Genomic DNA, 21,469 nt, shown 5'->3' with positions numbered 1-21,469 from the left:
CGAGTCCTTAGTTAAGGCAAGTCAAGTCCCAAGTCAAGTCACTTTTTTTCCACACGCCCAAATACTGCAGTGTTACCTTTCTTTATAAAGAAAAAAGACATGGTATTAATACCTGTCTAATAGTGGTGATATTATTGGCCAATTTACAGTATCTAACCCGTTCAAAAAGTATGACGAATTTAATTTGTGTTCTAATCATTGATATTCAGTGAAATAAATGTAATCAAACAAAAGTCAAATAACTTTATAAACGCTTATTTATTTCTGAACTGCTTCTCAGTAAAAAAAGAAAAAATCTGCCACGTCAGTTTTAAACAGTGAATTAGTGACAGGCTGACATACTACAATGTAATCAAACAAAAACAAGAGTATTTACCTCTTCTCAATCAAAACATATTAATATAAACAAGACTGGAAACCTAGCATATACTGTATATGCCAGTGCAGAAAAGCATTGTTGAACCTGTTGACACACACACACACGCACGCGCACACACACACACACGCACACACGCACACACGCACACACGCACACACGCACACACGCACACACACACACACACACACACACACACACACACACACACACACACACACACACACACACACACACACACACACACACACACACACACACACACACAGCTGACAACATGTTCCTCTCCCCCCGCCAACCCAGGGCTGACACATACATTTGCATAATGTCCCATGATGCATTGTGGTTGACAATGAAGCAACCAAATGAAGCTAAATAAGTGGTAGATAGTAATATTTATTTTTACCCAATTTTTACCACAAGTTGTAATATTTTAATGTTGGCCAAAATAAAAATAAAAAATTGACTATATGAATTAACACCCTAAGTCTAAAGCACATTTTTAGGCGGGGTATACTGCATATACATCTCACAACTAGAACGAGTTGTAAGGATGATTGGGAACTTTGGAGACCGTGTTGCGCAAGCTTGTGCATAATATTTTAAGATCTCTTGGCGATCGAACCGATAGTCTACGGGCCTGCGCTGGCCAAAAGTATTTAATAAATATTTCCTCTCAATCACTGTTAAACAGTGAAACACTGACAGCCAGACTACAACATCAAACGACAAACGTTGTTAGAAAGGAGATAATTTGCTAAATGAGTTGTGACACTTTGGGGTCTCTTCTTCTTCCTCTATCTGCTTTACATCATCCTCAGGATATTACGACACACACTGCCTGCAGGCAGGCATGCCTGCACGCACAGATATAACATGGACACACACGCACGCACGCACGCACGCACGCACGCACGCACGCACGCACGCACGCACGCACGCACGCACGCACGCACACACACACACACACACACACACACACACACACACACACACACACACACACACACACACACACTCAGTCTCAAGAGTCTCCATATCGTAGTTTCAGTTGGCTAGGTCTCACCCTGGCACACAACCAGGCAGTAAGACAAATCAACCCAGAAACTGTGTCTAAATGTGTCTTAATGGTCACCTTCTATACTGACAAGGCATTCCACAGGAAGTGTTAAATAAGATTGCTTTATGTAGGGGAGAGCAGGGCATGTGGTCACACTGTTCACTCATTGCTGTATTTCTCACTAGTGCCTTACTACTGAGAAACTGTATTTTGCGGGAACACTTTATAATAACTGTAAGCTACTAAGTAAATAGGCTACTTAGTTATTCAATATACTGATGCGGACATTGCTTTCTTTACCTTGAGTCGCTTTTAGTTCAACACCAGCTTTTTCAACTGGGGGGATGTGTGGAGATGTTACAGTGGCCCAACACTATATCTTTTACAAAATCTTCCATAGGTTTATGGGCAATTAGAGGGTTATTGTGCTTTTGGCCTTAATTGAGTGTACCTGCACTGTAAATCCTGTGTTAGATACAGGTGAGTTTATTTCTTGTTATTGTGCTGTTGGCGTTGAGTGCTCAGGTGGCTGTGCTGTAAATCCTGTTGAGATGCAGGTGAGTGTATGTCTTAGTTATTATTCTGGCCTTAATTGTGCCTGTGAGGGGGGCCCTTTATGCATCCAGGTCCAGGGGCCTGTCATGTCATAATCTGCCTATGGTGATATGCATGCAAAATTTAAATGAACAAAATAAAGGTGTTAACATCTTACTGATAAGGCAGCAGTGATGCAAAAGACACACGTATACAAATAGTAATGCATGTACACACAAACATGCACACGCTTGTGTGCACATGCACATACACACACACACACACACACACACACACACACACACACAGGACACACACACACACACACACACACACACACACACACACACACACACACACACACACACACACACACACACACACACACACACACACACACACACACACACCATAACCTGTTTTTGTTCATTTGTTAATGATGAGTTTATTTTAGCATCAAAGATTTTGGCCATATATTATCTTTTAGATTTTGACTTGCAGGCTAATAGTAGAAGCAAAGCAAATTTTTTATATTCAAAATTCAGATAATTTAGATGTGGTGATGTAGATGTCTGTATTTACAAACATTACAAATGCAAAGGAATGTGAAACTCTAAAATGTTTGTAAAGGAAAAAAGACAAAACATTTCAAAGTAAAAAAAAATCCCATCCAATAAGTCACTAAGATAAATAAGTAAATGAATAAATAAAGAAATGAATAAATGAATAAATGTTTAACAAACTGTATGTTGGAGCAACAGTCTTTCAGCAGAGGGGGCCAGAGGGCAGCCTAATCCCAGACTGGGGCTTTAATCCCGGTTGGGCAGACAGAAATTCCCTGCTCTGGATGAAATGACATCAGCTCTGCTCCCACTAACGAGGCCAGCATGACTCTGGCTTGCTACACACAAAGATCGTCTCTTCTGCAGAGGATCAAACACGAGAGAGAGAGAGAGAGAGAGAGAGAGGGAGAGGGAGAGGGAGAGGGAGAGAGAGAGAGAGAGAGAGAGAGAGAGAGGGAGAGAAGAGAAGAGAAGAGAAGAGAAGAGAAGAGAAGAGAAGAGAAGAGAAGAGAAGAGAGAAGGCTCATCTTCCAGTGGTGACAACTTTCCCCGGTTTGCGGTTCATATTTATGAAAAAGCCTACATGATATGAATGCAGCATTAAACATTATAGGCTATGTAGGCTACTAGCCATGCTCTTTTAGGCTCGCCCGTCCTGCTCGCCCTGCAGCTCGCCGAGCTGGCCCTGCAGCTCGCATTTACAGCTCGGCCGCTGCGCGGCCTTGCCCGCACCTCGGCTGCTGTGTGGCCTTGCCTGCCCCTATTGGCACAATGTCTCCCTCTCTCTCTCTCCCTTAGTCTCTCTCCCCCTCTCTCTCCCTCAGTCTCTCCCCCCTCTCTCCTTCTCCTCTCTCTCCCTCAGTCTCCCTCTCCTCTCTCCCTCTCCCTCAGTCTCTCTCCCAATCTCCTCTCTCTCCCTCTCCCTCAGTCTCTCGTGAGCCTCACACTGATGACATCACTGATGACATCATCACTGATGATATTTACTGTGTGTGTCTGTCTCTTGTGTGTGTGTGTGTGTGTGTGTGTGTGTCTCTCTTGTGTGGGTGTGTATGTGTGCATCGCTGATGATGACACAATGCCTCTGACATCACTGATGATGTCACAATTTATGACATCACTGATGACATCATCACTGGGACTTTTTGTGTGTGTGTGTGTGTGTGTGTGTGTGTAAGAGAGAGTGAATTTATGACATCACTGATGATGTCATCAGTGGGACAGACAGAGAAATAAACAAACAAACAGAACCCCAGCTCTCGTTATAATAATAACTAGGGATCTTGCGTGCTACATGCGCTCGATTCCTAGGCTCGCTCGCGGAGCTGGACCTGCAGCTCGCCAAGCTGGCCCTGCAGCTCGCATTCGCAGCCGACGGCCCCGCATTCGCAGCTCGGCTGCTGTGTGGCCAATGAGACCAGCATCACTGATGATGTCAGATTTATGACATCACTGATGATGTCACAGTGGGATTTATGACATCACTGATTATGTCACAGTGGGATTTATGACATCACAGTGGGACAGAGAAACAGAGAAACAAACAGACAGACAGAGCCCTAGTTCCCATTTATATACTTGTAACGGCACAGGCGAGGCTGGTTTCGAACCCGTGAAAAGGGCCTATCTGGTTCAGACTCAACACGAAATAGTTTATTTATTTATTTGAATTGTAACATTTTCATGTAGTTTGATCCAAATAAACAGCCACTTTTACTGTAACATTAATCGGGGATGTAGTGAAGCCTCCTAGATTCAGTTCCCCCTATCAATCAATCAATCAATCAATCAATCAATCAATCAATCAATCAATCAAAGAAAAATACATGTGTAGCCTAGTGTCCTCTAGAGAGAGAGTGAGACCAAAATGCGAGACTCATTAGCCAATGAACAGCCAGGAATGGGTCTCGCGCTACTTTTGCATGCTAAAATAAAGCTGGTAATGTACAATTTGATTCAAGGGGGGGAAAACCCTTTTAGAGTACAACACAAACTGTCTATTTTGCTGCAACTCGACAGTGCTGCTTAATCCAGGACCTTACTTCCTGGAACTCTTGAGAGTAAAAAACTGGTCCATTGGAGTGAATGGAGATGTCGGGACTCTTCTATCTATACGACTCTGGTGTAGCCTATCTACAACCCCCCCCCCCCCCCCCCCCCCCGCAATGATGTTTGTTGCACCCGGAAACAGGGTGCGAGTGAGCCCTCGCCGCTTTTTCCATCCTCTCTGTCACGAGCCTCTCTCCACCCCGCCCCGCCCACCCGCCTCCGTTCTCTCTTGCCATTGGCCCCAGAGAGCCGTCAATCAGCGGATTATCTGTCTCGGGGTAGGTTGACGACGACGGACGGCAGGCAGCGCCGAGAGCGAAGCGAAGCGAGGGGCTGGAGCCTGGACTCTGTCTGGAGAGAAAAGCAGTGCGTTTCAAACCGCCCAGGAGCCAACAAGACACCGCGTTTACCAGCCCCCTTCCTTCCCAGCCCGCCTCCCTCTACCATCTCTCTCTCTCCGGTCCAGAGTGACTCCGTCAAGAGGAACGCAGCACCGGTTCACCTGAACAAGTGGAGTCGCCTTACTTTTTTTTTAACCTCCAAAACGCTTATTTCTCATGTGACTTTTGGTTTTTGTTTTGCTAAAGGTTGAATACATCGGGCTGCACTCAAGCTGCTGCCATCAACAAGAATAAGAAGAAACAAGACCTTGTTTTTGTGTCAGCTTGACAGCGGATAACAGTTGGGGAGGTCATTGTGTTTGTGAGGTTATGTACAGTAGCTAGAGCCAGCAGCAGTAGCCAGGAGGCATCTCTCTGGACATAACCCGCCCCGTGTTTACATCTCGTCATTGGATCCTTCATCATTTCCAGCGACAGCATCAGGCTAGTAGTAGTTGAGGTCAGGGGTTTCCTCCCTCCTCCTCCTCCTCCTCCTCCTCCTCCTCCGCGTGTTGGGTGCTTGCTGGGCCGGCTGTTAGGGGTGTTAGAGGGGTGGTGGGTGGGTGGTGTGGGTGAAGATGGGCCTGCCTGCCCTGGAGTTCAGTGACTGCTACCTGGACAGCCCCATGTTCAGAGACAGGCTCAAGTCCCACGAGCTGGAGCTGGACAAGACCAACAAGTTCATCAAGGAGCTCATCAAAGACGGCAAGGCGCTCATCCAGAGTCTCAACAGTAAGGAACAGTGCGTGTGTGTGTGTGTGTGTGTGTGTGTGTGTGTGTGTGTGTGTGTGTGTGTGTGAGAGAGAGAGAGAGAGAGAGAGATCTGTTGGATTTTACTGATTCACTAATGACATCCATCCACCCAAAAAGCTGTTTTGCTTCCTGTGGTTTTAAGAACTTGATTTACAGCAGTTGGTCTTTCAACAAAGTGTGTGTGTGTGAGAGAGAGCGAGAGAGAGAGAGATTGAGTACATGTGTGTGTTGTGATAAGGACATTATAACAGCAGTTGAGAAGCGAGGCGGGGGATGAGTGAGTGGTGCCTGGTGTCCTCAGAAGCTGTCAGCACATTGGATCCCATCTAGAGGAAAGAGAGAGAGGGTGTGTGTGTTTAACTCACTGATGAGCTTGTGTGTGTGTGTGTGTGTGTGTGTGTGTGTGTGTGTGTGTGTGTGTGTGTGTGTGTGTGTTTCAGGCTGTGATGATTTCAAGTAACAAGGTGGATTTTAGTCACTGCATCCTGACGATCACAAAACAAACCCATCTTGCCACGCTCCAATCTATTGGTTCCTTTGAATCTGAACCGCCAGTGGTTTGCAGTTGCACCAATCAGCTTTCTATGAGGCACCTATACAGGCAGGCTTTGGTGTGACACCTGCGAGAAGCGAGCCCGTGTTAGACGTGATAGACAGATGGTTCATCCAATCACCTGCCGGGTATTTTTTTGATGGTGCCTGCTGTTTGAAACAGTTTCCTGAGCAACTCATTGCCAGATGGTTATGTGAAAACAATCCATCTAGCAGCATCAGGTTAGCTCAAACCTACATTTCTGATAAATGACTCCATGCTTTGTAAAACGACACTATTATGATTATGATTCAGAAAAGTAATACAACTTTGTACACCACCATATTCTTACTTCTCCATCTTATTTTGGTGTCATATCAAAAGCTTGGACAGGCAAGTAAAACTAAATAAATAGTACAAGTAAAACTGTGCAAAAAGGATGGAATGCAGGTACTGGAGACGTTTCGTTACTACTACGTGGTACTACTGTGTTATTTCGGTCCCCATAGACGGGTTTCTGTCCAACGTCATCACATAGATGCGCGTGCATCACCGGGGTAGAAAGCAGCTCCACACATTAGACTGTAGCTCCACACTCTCGTTTGAGTTGACTGCTGCCTCGCCTGGAAAGCAGACGAGAGCAGCCGAGCGCAGTCAGGCGAGGCATCAACAAGTCGAACACCCCCGACAGCACACTCACTGCTGCTTTTCTTCTTCTACAGTTTTGTTTAACAGTGGTTTGTAAACAAATTAAAACATGCATTAGCGCCACCCCCACACTCACTGCTCAAATGACCCAGCCCTTCAGATTACTTATTTTATTGTTAATGTAGGCATTACAGGTGGTAGTTATGTCAAATGTAGAGTGACAGCTTGGAATAGATACAAAACTGAAGTTTCTACACTTCACTGCGGGTTTGTGATGCACCTGTGTTGAACCAATGGGCGCTCAGCTTGATGCGTTTCTCGTCATCCTCTGTCATCCGCAGTCGGGCGCAGTTGGTCGGGAGAAACTGCGGCGCCTCGCTCCAAATCTGCACCCGCCTCGCTCTGACGAGAGTCACGTGACTCACGCAGTCGGGCAGGCGGAGCAAGTCGGACAACTTTTCTAACCATCATGCAACTGCATGGGCAAGCAAGGCGCTGGTCGAATCTGCGCAGAACTTGCTCATCTCAAACGAGCAGAGATCACGTCAGACAGAGACAGACATGAGTCTACAATTGCTTTTACCCCTGTGATGCGCGCACACCCACTAATGTTTGTATACAAGAAACCCGTCTATTGGTAGGTATTTTCCAGACAGCTCAGTAGCAGTCCAGGATACGATAAACTGTGGAACATCCGCGACAGAGCGACAGAGCAGTACCTGAACTTTCCACTCCTGTCCTGTAGCATCTCCTCTGCTTCTGATGGATGCTTTGTCAAACAAAGTGGCATGCCACTGGTGCCAGTGAATGAATGGGCCACAAAGCTCTGTCAGCTGACATGAAGCTATCAGGACAATTCTGCTATTGTCCATTAGTCAGATCTGGAAGTCACACATCATGACCTGATTTACTGAGCTTGGAATGAGGGAGAGAGATGACTAGATATCGTATATTAGATACAGGACCATAGTATCGTGATGTGGCGTAAATGTTGTCTTTTCCTGGTTTTAAAGGCTGCATTACAGTAAAGTGATGCCATTTTCTGAACTTACCAGACTGTTCTAGCTGTTCTGTTATTTGCCTTTCCCCACTTAGTCATTATATGCACCTTACTGATGATTATTTATCCACAATTTTTCACAAAATCATTGTGTATATATTTTGAGAAAGCGCCTGAAAATTTCGGCCACTTCATGGGGGGGGGGGGGTAATATGTATGTATGTATCTATGTATATACCGTATATATATATATATATATATATATATATATACATACTGTGCACACACACACACACACACACACACACACACACACACACACACACACACACACACACACACATTAGCGTATTGCCGCTCAGCATACAAATACAGAGATATTACTTTTGTTCCATATCACCCAGCCCTATATGTCATGTATGCTATTGTAAGGAAAAGGAGCATACAGCAACTTTCTGTTTTAGTAAAAGCATCATAACTAGGCTACTTACACAGTGTTGTTGGCTGCTGCTGCCATGAGATGGGAGTGCCAAAATCACTCAGTTGGAACGGGTCTATTTTTGCGAGCGTTTGAATTTCTAACATGATTTCAAAGCTCTGAAAACGTACTGTGTAAATGTGTCTGACACACCTTTCAGTGCACCTCCATGTCAGAAGCATGAGTGCTCTCTTGCTCTGGAGGCAGCCCGAGCCCGGCCGCCTCTCCCCGCCAAGTCCCGGAGGTTGACTTAATTGCTGATTGCTGCGGGAAGACATTGCTCAGAGCCTCCCGACAGCTCTCACATGTGTTGTTGCTGTAACCGCTACATGCATGTTAGCGCTAGAGAGGGGAACAGCCACCATGTGCCATACTGCTCATATCCTATACTGTGTTACTGTGGACTCACTGAGGCGTGAAGGGGAGAGAAAAAGAACGAGGTGGTTGTGAACTGCTGTACCATAATTATTCTCACTAAAGAGTTATGAGTAAAACCCAGAACGTCTTGGACTTTCATTCACTGACACACATCCCACCGCTTGCATTCCTACCAGTTCTCTCGAGGAACCTATAAAGAGGGAAAATACATTTTGGCATTAGGGCCAGACTTTGGGGCAATTTTACCTTTTATTTTTTATTTTATTAGCAGGGACAGAGCATATTTATTAACATTTACAATATATGATGGAGCCAGATTTCTTAAATTAGGTAATTGCCCTAATGACATCAGTGATGTCATCAATGATGTCATACCATCACTGATGAGGTCATCAGTGATGTCATACAGGCATTGAAAAGATGCCTGTGTAAAGTGTAAAGTGAAAAGATCATGGAGTGCAAAAACATCCTGGCTGGCAGCTGCATTATTATCTGTCAAAGACATCTTTATCTGGGGGTGTGGTGGTGCAGTGGTAATCGCTGTCGCCTCACAGCTACAAAGTCCTGGGTTTGATTCCCACCTGGGACGCTGTGAGCGCTGAAGGAGTGCGTGCCCATCGCGCATGTCCTCGAGTGCCGACCGCCCGGGTGGGGTCGTCAAAAGGGCCTTTCTGTGTGGAGTTTGCATGTTCTCCCCGTGCCCCCTGGGGGTTTCCTTCATATAGGAACCCCACACCAAAACATGCAATATCCTGGTTGCTGAAGTGGTGCCTCCTCTGGTCGTTAAGGGCGCCTGTTCAGAGGGAGGGAATAGTGTGATCCTCCTCCCACGTGCTATGTCCTACCGGTGAAGCTTCCCCTGTCAGGTGAAAAGAAGCGGCTGGCTACTGCCCATGTGTCGGAGGAAGCATGGAGCCAGTTTCGGCTCTCCCCAGATCGGCAGAGAGTGGAGCAGCAACCAAGATAAATACATTAAAATGAGCACTAATGGGGGATAAAAAATCTGAAAAAAAAATTTGAAAAAAAAAAGGTCTTGATCTGTCTGAAGTTTATATAGGTTAAATTTGATATTATCTTGTTCATATCATATGGCTCTTGAAGGTTACGGTGGAATCTAAGATAACCCCAAGATATTTAAACTCTTTTACAACTTCCAGTTCCTCCCCATTCAGGAATACATTTGAGCGTGTGTTACCTCAGCTGCTGGTTTAGGAAACATCATCATACATACTGTTTTTTTTTGGTGTTCAGTAAGAGGCAAGATTCACTGAGCCAGTTCTGAACATGGCTCCTCCTGTTATTGAAGTGAATGGGGCGTGCAGGATAAGTCCCACTATAATAAACTATCTGCGTCTTTCATTTAAAAATACTTCCAACAGATTAAAGAAAACAAATGACATAATAGGTCGGACCTGCCCCGTTCGGTCATGTTCAGAGTCATGATCTCTTTGAAGACCAATAAGGAAAACTAATGTGCACATTTCAGGGCTCGACATTAACGAGCCCCGGGCAACCAAAAAAAACATGGGGCAACCATCTCTTGGTCTTTGGTTGCCCCAGGGGCAACCACGTTTTAACATGCAACAAAATATGTACAGCAGCAAACAGCAAAATATACACCAAATAAATGTTTTAATACTTGTTGTGAGTGACATATGTGACATTTTATTGCTGTTACAATCGGAACGATGTTACTAATTACCGGTCGGAACCTCAACCTACGTGATGCATGCTGCACGTGCGGTATGTTTAACGAGTACTGACTCGGACAGGTGGGGCTGCTCGCACACAATCACAGCGGCTGCAAGACGGCGACGCAAGAAGAACCGCGTCCGCCCGCAGCCCCGCACAGAAACAAAGGACGAGGAAATTGTCATCGAGGTGAAATACCCGTGCGTCTTTGAACGGGATGGAAAACTAATGCTATACTGCAAAGCATGTAGCCTACAACAAGCGCTTAGGTCTCATTTGCTTCCCGCATCGGCGAGGACCGCGAGTGTCCGCACGGAAAAGTGAGTCAAATCAGCAGACGCGCCCCTCCACAAGGCTCCTGTGCAGACGGTTTTCGCCTGGACTCCCGCTCACTTCCGCGAGCAGAAACCCACACAGTGTATAAAAGCTCCACACGTTTCCTCGTCAAGATTCAGTGTCTCTCATTTCCGTGCGACAGTCCAAACTTAAAGCATAATTCCAGCATAACGCTATACTGCAAAGCATGTAGCCTACAACATACACCTCGACCAGGACATCCTTCAAAAACGTTTTACCACCGCTATATGTGCTGAGGAATGATTTGCATCCCTGGCCTGTCAGCCTGTCATACGGGGTGAGAGAGAGAGGGATTGCAGGGCCGCTTCTGGGCCTTTTGGGGCCCTATGCAACATCTTAGAGTGGGGGCCCCAAACCACTGTCATCATAGTATCCCTGAATGAACATGAGGAGGCATAGGCTACTTCATTATCAATAACGCTTTTAATTAATAAATTAAGCACAATATGAACAATAACTTAAAAAATATATGAAAATGAAAGTTCACAAATATTAGTTAAACAAATCCTTTCAGTGCAAATGCATTATAAAAACAAAAAATAAGATTTGTTTAGAAAACGAAATGACACAAATTTATTATTATTATTATCATTATTACTACTACTACACCCGGTGCGCACACTGAATAGGCCTATTATACTATATACTATAGACTATTATACTTACTTTTCTGTCACATCGTCCTTATTAAGCCGGCTTATGACTGCATAGTATCTTAATTACTCAAAATATAAGCCGACTAAAATTGGGCAACCATATTTTTATTCGGGCAACCAAAAGCTCTTGCCAGGTTGCCCCTCCGGCAACCACTTTTAAAAGTTAACGTCGAGCCCTGCATTTATAGATAATAAAAAAATCACAGTCAACATCACATAATGACTTTTCTTTAATCTGGTGGAAGCATTTTTCAATCCAAGGTGAAACGACACAGCTGGTTTATAGTGGGACTTATCCTGTCCGCCCCCGTTCACTTCAAAATAGACCTGACCCCAAAGTGTGGCCCCAATGCAAAATGTGAATGCTGTGACGTGAGTGAGTGTCTCTTCCTTCTTTATAGGTTCCTTTTTTGTTTTGTTTTATACTTTATTTTTGTAAATTTTCATGAAACAAAGCACAAGTAGAGCATAATAAAAAAACAAAAACAAAACAAAAACAAAACAAAACAGACAGTTGGTCACCTTTACATACATAGACTTACTAGTGGGGGATTCAACTCAGTTCGTACATGTAAACACAATCCATTTCTCCCAGTACTTAAAGTACTTGTCAAGCTGTAGGTTCAAAGAGAAGGTAATTCTCTCCATGCTCTGTATGTTGGTCACTAAAGAGAAGGTAATTCTCTCCATGCTCTGTATGTTGGTCACTAAAGAGAAGGTAATTCTCTCCATGCTCTGTATGTTGGTCACTAAAGAGAAGGTAATTCTCTCCATGCTCTGTATGTTGGTCACTAAAGAGAAGGTCATTCTCTCCATACTCTGTATGTTGGTCACTAAAGAGAAGGTAATTCTCTCCATGCTCTGTATGTTGGTCACTAAAGAGAAGGTAATTCTCTCCATACTCTGTATGTTGGTCACTAAAGAGAAGGTAATTCTCTCCATGCTCTGTATGTTGGTCACTAAAGAGAAGGTAATTCTCTCCATGCTCTGTATGTTGGTCACTATTTCTGTCCAGTCAGTCTTTGTTGGAGGATCGGACTGCAGCCACTTTCTTGTTAAAGCTTTTTTGCTGGCTGCCAGCTAGGGCTGGGCGATTAATCGAATTTTAATCATGATTACGATTTGGGCTGTCCACGATTATGAAAACAAGATAATCGACATACAACGATTTTGCGGCTCTTGTCACTCTCGTTCTGTCTTGTGTTGTAAATCGAGCGCACCCTTTCCTTTGCAGCGGTGTGCTCGGCCCCTCCCCCAAAGCCCAAAACACACACACACACCGCTCGAGTTGTGAATGACTCATGTGAACAGAGAGCCACTGCACTTCTCCTCCCCGCTTATCTCCGTGGTAGCACAAGAATAAGATGAGAGAAGTCACAGAAAGAGAGCCGCTGGTCGAGAGGAGAGGTAAAACAACGTATGTGGGGTGGAAACACTATGGTTTCGCCGAGTTTAAAGGTCCACACATCAAGAGCGATGCGAATATACAGCACGGAATTGCGATGCGAGTTTTGACCCACCTGTCAATCACAGCCACAGACTTGGAACAAACAGTGCAAGATATGCGCGCCGCGGTCGTGGCTGCAACCCGCAACACAACCTATCACTTGAAATCCACTCACAAAGTGGTCTATGACCAAGCAATAAACGCTAAACGAACAAAAATACAAAGCCCCATCTAGTTACTGCCACCGCATACAGTCATCGATTCAGGACACTCTACAATGCGACCGCATATTCAACAGCTAACGAGCTCACAGATAAACATTAACGATAGCCTATTATGAACCTAAACGACGTAAGTCGCTTTGGATAAAAGCATCTGCCAAATGAGTAATTTAATGTAATGTAAACGAACGTTACTAGTGTTCTCATTTGGTTAGTTTTGAGGTTTAAGGACTACTAGTTCAGATGTTTACCAACATATTGAATGTAGATTAATAGTTGCAGTTGGTTGTGGCAGTTCACTGCAACATAGTAGGCCTATACTGTAGCCTATTTTTATTTTAGTTTTTATTTTATTTCTAAATCTTTGCACTTTTATTATTTATTTTCACTTATTTATTTTCAATTATATCTAAAATCCAAAGACATCCAATGTTAAATAAAAAGGCAGTGTAAATGTTCAATAAATTCATGATGTTCTCAATGTCAATGAGTAATCGTGTTAAATAATCGTGATCTCAATATCAATCAAAATAATCGTGATTATGATTTTTGCCATAATCGTGCAGCCCTACTGCCAGCAGTATTTCTAAGAGATATCTGTCCTGCGACATCTAATCGGTTGCAATGTAGGTAGATTGTAGGAAAAGAGCAATCAGTTTCTTTACCAAAGATATCCTTTATTGCTTGTGATACCTCCTGCCAGTATGTCTGGATGGAGGGGCAACTCCAAAATATATGGAAGTGGTCTGCCAGTTGTTCTCCGCACTTCCTCCAACATAGACTCCTTCCCAGATCACCCATCTGTAAACCTTTTAACTTAGGAGTTATAAAATACCTCATCAAATTCCGCCAACAAAATCCTCTCCAAAAACCCGAGCTGGTGGAGGTAGATTGTACGTAGCACATATTCATCCAGTCCTCCTCTGAGATTACAATTCCAGACTCTTTTTCCCATTTTAGTCTAACCTTATTTGTTGTGTGTTTCTTCATGGATTGAATATTTGAGTACAGTATTGAGACAAGTTTCCTGTTACTCTTAACCGTATACATGTTGGTAAAATACATCAACTATATTAGTGTCATATTTCTTTGTTTGTATGTTTTATCTTATCATTAAAATAAGCCCTGGTTTGTAAATACCTAAAGAAATCTATCTTTTCTAACCTATATGTATCAGAAATTTCCTGAAAGCTGACCAGTTCACAGTTTGATGAAATTGAGCAGTATGAAGTGATGCCTTGTCTAAACCACTGCTTAAACCTTCCATCAATCCCTGCTGGTTTAAAGTCTGGATCAAAAGCAACTAGGGATGTCCGATATTATCGGCCTACCGATATTATCGGCCGATATTAGCATAAAAAAAACGATATCGGAAAATATCGGTATCGGTAAAAAAGCCAATATCAAACATCCCTAAAAGCAACCCATCTCAGCTGTCTAGACTGTTTCTCAAGTGATGGTGGTTTACATTCCTTAAACCAGATTCTAAAGGGGATTTTGGACCATTGATTTAACCTATTAGAGTGTTTCTCGTACAATGTTTTACTACCCAGCATAGCTTGTATAGGTATATCTAGCTGTGATGTTTCCAACTCTTTCCACCTTGCAGTGTATTCTGGGTTACAGCAGCATGCAAGTGGTCTTAATTGTGCCGCTTTGTAATAGTCTAGTAGGCATGGCAGTGATCTACCCCCTTTCTCTTTAGGCAGTTGCAGTGTTTTGAATTGAATCCTTGGAACCTTTATAGGTTCCTTTTGTTTCCTATACGGTGTTAATATGGTGGCGGTCTGCCCAGATAAACTAATGGATTATTTTCGGTGGTGAGATTTATGAAGCTCTCCCACGTTGTTTTTAATCAAGATTTAATGCTGCTAAAGTGCCCAAAGCCTGTTCGTCAACTACAGTGACCATAATGCATCTGTGCTCCTCGGAGCGTCTGAGCCATTGACCTATATATAATGGACCAACGGAGCTCATTGACTTTGACACAGCAAAATGAAGCTCACTTCCGGATATTGTTTGATTTCGCTTGATTGGTTGAATGGATTAATGCTACACGGAAGTACGAGGAGAGGGGGCGGCTGCCCCTAGGGGCTGCCGGGGGGGTTTCCGAATTTGCTCTGTCTCCCTTATCGCCGTAATGAATTATGGGTAGTCAGCTACTGTGGCTAATGTAGCCGCTAACGCTACTTACTTTACATTGCAGTAAAACGGCACTGAATGACCAAATTGATTTAACTTTTAACCATTTCGAGTAACACTGTTTCCATACGGACCCCCAGCGTTGGTTAGTTGTTTATAATGTGACTCTATTTAAAACCTTATAACGTACTCCGTTTTCTGTGCTGAATCCATTGGTCTGAATACAGAGAAGGCTTAAGGCTTTATCTAATGGTATAAATAACCTTAAATGGTCCGCCATGTTATGGACGTTAGATGTATGGTATCTATATAGTTACGTGTGTCTACTAACATTATTAAAATATCATAAAGTAACGCTATTTTCTGATAATTTGCTCAACTATACTTGCTACCTGATGCCTTGTGGCACATTGCTGCCTCTACCGGTCGGAAGTATTACTGTTCTTTTTATCCAATGTTTGTCGTCAATTTTCCTCGAAATGGGGCTATCATTTGGAAAACGGAGCGCGTTAGAGCATGAAAAATACTTGAAATTGTTTTTTCAGACCATACACTAATTTGGAAAGTGTTTATTTAATACATAGACCGAGAGAGAAGTTGTCTCGTTTCCCATATAGTTGAATGGATGTTCCCGGGAGTGTGCTACACAAGCTGCGACCCCCACTGGCCATTTGGAAAGAATGCAATTTCCGCATAGGCGTCAAAAATAGGCAGGCTGAAATGCCCACTGGTCTGAGCCCACACAAACTGAACAGAGACACAGGTTGAAATGTAGCCTGGATAATCAGATGGATGTACAGTATAACAGACAGCTAGTGTTGTAAAGTTGTTAGTTTTTACTAGACTGAGAGACGCAAATGCCTGGAAAAACAGGAGCCTCACTAAATGAAACATCAGTAACAACCTGAGGGAAACACACAGCCAAAGAAAAAGACTGATTATATTTAAAGTGGCGATCTGCAAAGTTCTTCTTTAATTTTTTTATTTTGGCCTCGTCTATGGTGCGAAGTGCTCCTTCTGCTGTGGTGGTTTTTCATGGCTTGGCAGTCAAACAGCCCAGGACTTTATTGGCTTGTTTGGAATCTACTGCTCTAATCTACTGCCCACTTTTGCTTCTGTTCATTCCGCCGTTGCCAGAAACGTAAAACGCATCACTTCCTGTCTTCTCTGGAAAGTCCCGCCTGCTGCAAATGTAAAAGCTGTCATGAACTGGCTGTTGCAGGGCTGCCACAGGTCTGGAAAGTACTTGGAGAAAAAGTGCTTGGATTCAAAGAAGAAGAAGAAAATCAAGGCATTGAAAGTGGTTGGATTTATATAAAGAGGTTTTATAAATGGATTTAGCCTACAGGAATCTTTTTTTTTTTTTTTTTATATATATAAATATAAATTTTTTGACGACCCCACTGGGTGGGCACTCGAGGACATGCGGACCGGACGGGCATACACTCCTTCGGCGCTCACAGCGCCCCAGCTGGGAATCGAACCCAGGACCTTCTAGCTGTGAGGCGACAGCGCTACCACTGCGCCACCGTGCCCCGTAGCCTACAGGAATCTCTGAGTTGGAGCCTTGTGCATTCCGTCATCTTAAAATTCACATATGATGATGCAATTTTTATACATCTGGGAGTGCTGGGCCAAGCTTGACACAGAAATGATTTCTATCTACAGTACATCACACTCAGTGTGTAGGCTACAAGCATACAGTGATGTGCTGATCACTGAAAATAATGAATCAAAAAGTGATCTATTGTTGTAAAGAGTAGCAAAATGCAAATTAATAGAAATGATGTCATGGATTACTACTTTGAATGAAGGGACCTTCAACTACATCTGATCATTATTAGGAGTGGGAATCGCTAGATGCCCCATGATACGATAGTATTGCGAATTTGCGATATGCTAGTATTGCCATATTGCAAATTTGGGATATATTGTGATTTATTATGTTTTTTCACTGCAAATTATGTCCCCAAAGGAAAACTTTGTGAACATCTGTTTTGATCTAAGATAGTTTCCAGTCTCTTCATCTCACTTTACTTTTTTTTTTTCAAAATAAATACAATATGTTGCCAAACAAAATATTGCAATATGCTGTATCGACCCCCCCCCCCCCCCCTCCCCCATCATGACGATTTAGTCTTCTCCTATGTGTGAATAAGTCATGTTGAAAGAGCATGTGGTTCCTGTAAGCCTTGACATACAGGAAGCTTTAGTGTTAGGCAGACAGACATATAAAGCGGATGGAGTCAGACTCTAACGTGACATGGCTCAATCAGCCAGACAAACCCTAACCAGCAGCTAGGCTCTGGCTGCTGCTGTGAGGGGAACAGACAGACATCGGGCTGTGATGCTTTATACAACACAGACACATGATGCGTCCATGTTGTCAGGCCATGAAGAACGTTAGGGCATGGAGAGATGTTGAGTCAGTCAGATGTTTACCTCAGCTCACTGGGCTTTCAGTCTGACTCCTCGCCTGTGTTGTGTGACATCTCTTCCTCTTTACTGTTTCTCCAAAAGGCCATGAAGGAATCCATGTTGAAGAGCAGTCGACACGCCTGTGTGTGTGTGTGTGTGTGTGTGTGTGTGTGTGTGTGTGTGTGTGTGTGTGTGTGTGTGTGTGTGTGTGTGTGTGTGTGCACATGCACTTATTCTGCCCCCAGCAACAGGAAGTAAGCTGGGGGCAATTTAAAATGTTTATGCTGTGGAGTCTGTAATCAGGTGCTGGTTGGTTGCATGAATACAAAGCCCTTCATTCAGAGGCTAGTTTCTTACAGTTCTTCTATGGGAACCTGCATTCATTCAAATGCAACATCTCCATTGCTTCATCTTGTGTGTGGACTCCAAATAGCTGGACTGACAAAAATAAGTGCAAAACATCTGGTTAAATGTTGTCCACCATCATAGGCAGCTACCATATTTGGAAAAGATGCTGTCATCTCTATCCATATAGCTGGTGTGCTTACAGTATGTTGTGGTCATGTCCTCCTTTGCATTGCGTTCTGACTCTGAGATACATTTGGATTTTGATATGATTATATGTCCTTCTATGTCCATCTATTAGGGATGGGCGGGAGTACTCGGGTACTCGAGTACTCGTTCATAACGTCAGTACTCGAGTAATGTTTCCGTTGTTCGGGTACTCGTTCCACCCCTTTAAAAATGGTACGCACGCATCGTCATGTGGATCTGGCTATACAGGCAGCATGGCTGTGTTTCAGACAGGCATAACTGCACGAGCCTCAAGTCAGCCAGAATGTAAAAGTATGTCATCTGCTTTAGGGCTTTCAAAATAAAACCCTTATTGTAACATTGGCATTAATATTAATTTTGAGTAATGCTTTACAGCCACAGTTTCACTCGTAATCTTAACATCACGAGTATTTTGATATAAGGTTTGCTGCTTTGTTCGTTGAAATACCCTTTTCTCATCCAAGGTGCATCAATAAGCTATTTACTTTTGTTTAAGTAATATTATTTTGAAAGTTTTAACCGGAAGTTTCCCAGCTCATCACGAAATTGACTGGTGGAGATGCGCTCCCGTTAACGACACGAGACAGACGCTCTGATCTAAAACAATACTCCTATTGACCTGATGGTGGCGCTATAACAGCCCTCTTCACGTTTTGGGCCATAACTTTTGAACTGTAGTGTCTACAATCGAAATTCTTCTGCCCCTGGATTCCTTGGCTCCTCCCGCTTCTACTCGCATAGGCCCGCCCATAACTACTTAGTCCCCCTAGCTGCATGGGCAGGGACCTTGCAAGGCAGGCGGTGCATGGCGAGGACAGCAAGCACAATTACATTTTCGGTAGGAAATGTAGACATTCTACGGTAGTTACAGTTAATATTCCACTGAAACTTGAATAAAAAAAAATCTAAATGAAATCTAAATTGCAATATCGGTCAGAAAATAGATTTTTTTACCCAAATCGTTCAGCCCTAAAATTGACATATGTTCTTGTATAAGTGCTTGTATGCCTGTGTGTGTGTGTGCACGTGTGTTACAAACCTGAAACCAAAACTACACTAACCCCCCACCCCCCCCCACCCCCCACCCCACCCCCCGAGCACCGCTGCTAGATCAAATCACAGAGGAAAGACTTTGAAAGGTGAGTCGTCCCAGAAAGAAACGCCTGCTGGATAGCTACTGTACTGTATGTTATTTCAAAGGCTTGACCTAAAAAGCAGCAGACACATTGTTGTGTTGTGCGTTGTTGTGTGCGTGTGCCCTGCTGTGACAGGGTTTTTTACCACATGCTCGATAATGGCTGCCTCCTGCTCTGTTCTCTCAGCCTTGACTTCAAATTAAACTCCACTGCTCCTCCTGGCAACCTGGCTAGCACGCCGCGGGCTAGCCGAGGAGCTGTGTGTGCAAATGTCGCTAAAAAGGAGAAGTGGGAATTCCCTGGGACTGACCACACTACTACCACATACTACTGCTGTTACTATTATGGGTCACTTTGCTCTCTCTCTCTCTCTCTCTCTCTCTCTCTCAATCTATCTCTCTCTCTTTACCTCCCTGTATTTCTTTAGAGAGATCACCCACTGTGCCGTTAGTGAGTAGTAATAAGGGCAATAGCACTCATTCCCCAGCTCACTGACAACTGTGCTGATAGATGACCCCCCCCCCGCCCCCTCCACACACACACACACGCACACACACACACACACACACACACACACACACACACACACACACACACACACACACACACACACACACACACACACACACACACACACACACACACACACACACACACACACACACACCATAACTAATTCTCTGTTATGGGCAATGGAGGGAGGGAACCCTCTTTCTATAGGTTCAGGGCAAAAGAAGAGTATGCACCGAAGAGAGAGAGAGAGAGAGAGAGAGAGAGAGAGAGAGAGAGAGAGAGAGAGAGAGAGAGAGAGAGAGAGAGAGAGAGAGAGAGAGAGAGAGAGAGAGAGAGAGAGAGAGAGAGAGAGAGAGAGAGAGAGAGAGAGAGAGAGAGAGAGAGAGAGAGAGAGAGAGAGAGAGAGAGAGAGAGAGAGAGAGAGAGAGAGATCGATCGATCCTCTCCAAGAATTTCCACATTGTCCTGTTGTCCCACAAGTTATTGTCTTTCACAACAGTGTTTAAAGGCAATATAACATGATGTTCTCCCTGCCTAGAGGAGCTTGGTGTAGGGCGAGGAGAGGCTGTGGAGAGGAGGAGGGGAAGAAGGAAAAGAGGTGAAGAGGAAGAGCGATGAGAGCTGGAGAAAACAGGAGAGGAGGGAGAGAGAGCCGAGGGGGGGTGTCACTGTGTGTCTGCTGGCATTCCTCTGTGCATACATCCTATGGAAACAGCAAAGACAAGAAACTGTGTGTAGTAGGGCCATATATAATCCCTTTTATTTTTTCACAAATTACATTTTTTAATTTTAATTTTAATTTAGAGTAGTTTTATTTATTTATTCATTAATTTATTTCTTTGGTGACTTAGCCCGTCTCGGACAGCCTCTTAGATAGATACTTTATTGATCCTTTGCAGGAAATTCATGTGTCACGTAATGCAGCTACATTCAACATGTCAGGACAAAAACATGAAAAACATGAGGACATTGAAACATGTAGCAAGGCACTTGCAACATACAAAGTACTGTCAAGTACTAAGAAAAGAAAAGAAAAAGGGGCAGCAAAATAATGATAATACTAAAGTGCAAAAAATGTGCATAAAGTGACTTACAAGTATCTAGATGAAGAACAGGTGGCCAACAAGTTAAGAACCAATAGAAGTAGAAGTTTCAATACAATATAAGCAGCAACACCCACACAAGCACACAAGCACACACACACGCACACAAGCACACACACACACACACACACACACACACACACACGCACGCACGCACGCACGCACGCACACACACACACACACACACACACACACACACACACACACACACACACACACACACACACACACACAGAGACACCCACACACACACACCCACACAGAGTAAAATATGCACAAATATCTAAAGTGCTCTTCAACAAATTGAATGTGACCGACACCCCTCTCAAAACACCCCAATCAAAAACTGAATCATTTCTCTAAAAATGAGTTACTTACTACAATAATTAGGTCATTTTTTTTTTTTTTTTTTACCATTTCAGCCAAAATGGAAAATTCTGCAATATTCCATGTTTTACAGTTGATTTAATTTACCAAA

General features: G+C 43.7%; 1 protein-coding gene across 1 annotated transcript in view; it reads left to right on the top strand.

Moving 5' to 3' along the window:
• Positions 1–5,540: 5,540 nt before the first annotated feature.
• LOC310785637 (rho GTPase-activating protein 26-like) overlaps positions 5,541–21,469 on the top strand; it is a gene marked incomplete at its 5' end in the record, with an annotated part of 276,223 nt that continues 260,294 nt past the window's right edge. The window contains one exon of the mRNA XM_083646781.1: positions 5,541–5,694. Within this exon, the coding sequence (XP_083502907.1) occupies positions 5,541–5,694 (154 nt within the window). The remainder of the gene's footprint in view (positions 5,695–21,469) is intronic.

Source organism: Poromitra crassiceps (assembly GCF_964638095.1).
Source record: "Poromitra crassiceps genome assembly, chromosome: 1".
In the NCBI taxonomy this organism is placed as follows: Eukaryota; Metazoa; Chordata; class Actinopteri; order Beryciformes; family Melamphaidae; genus Poromitra; species Poromitra crassiceps.
The sequence above is the reverse complement of the archived record's forward strand: the minus strand, read 5'-3'. Positions and strand labels throughout refer to the sequence as shown.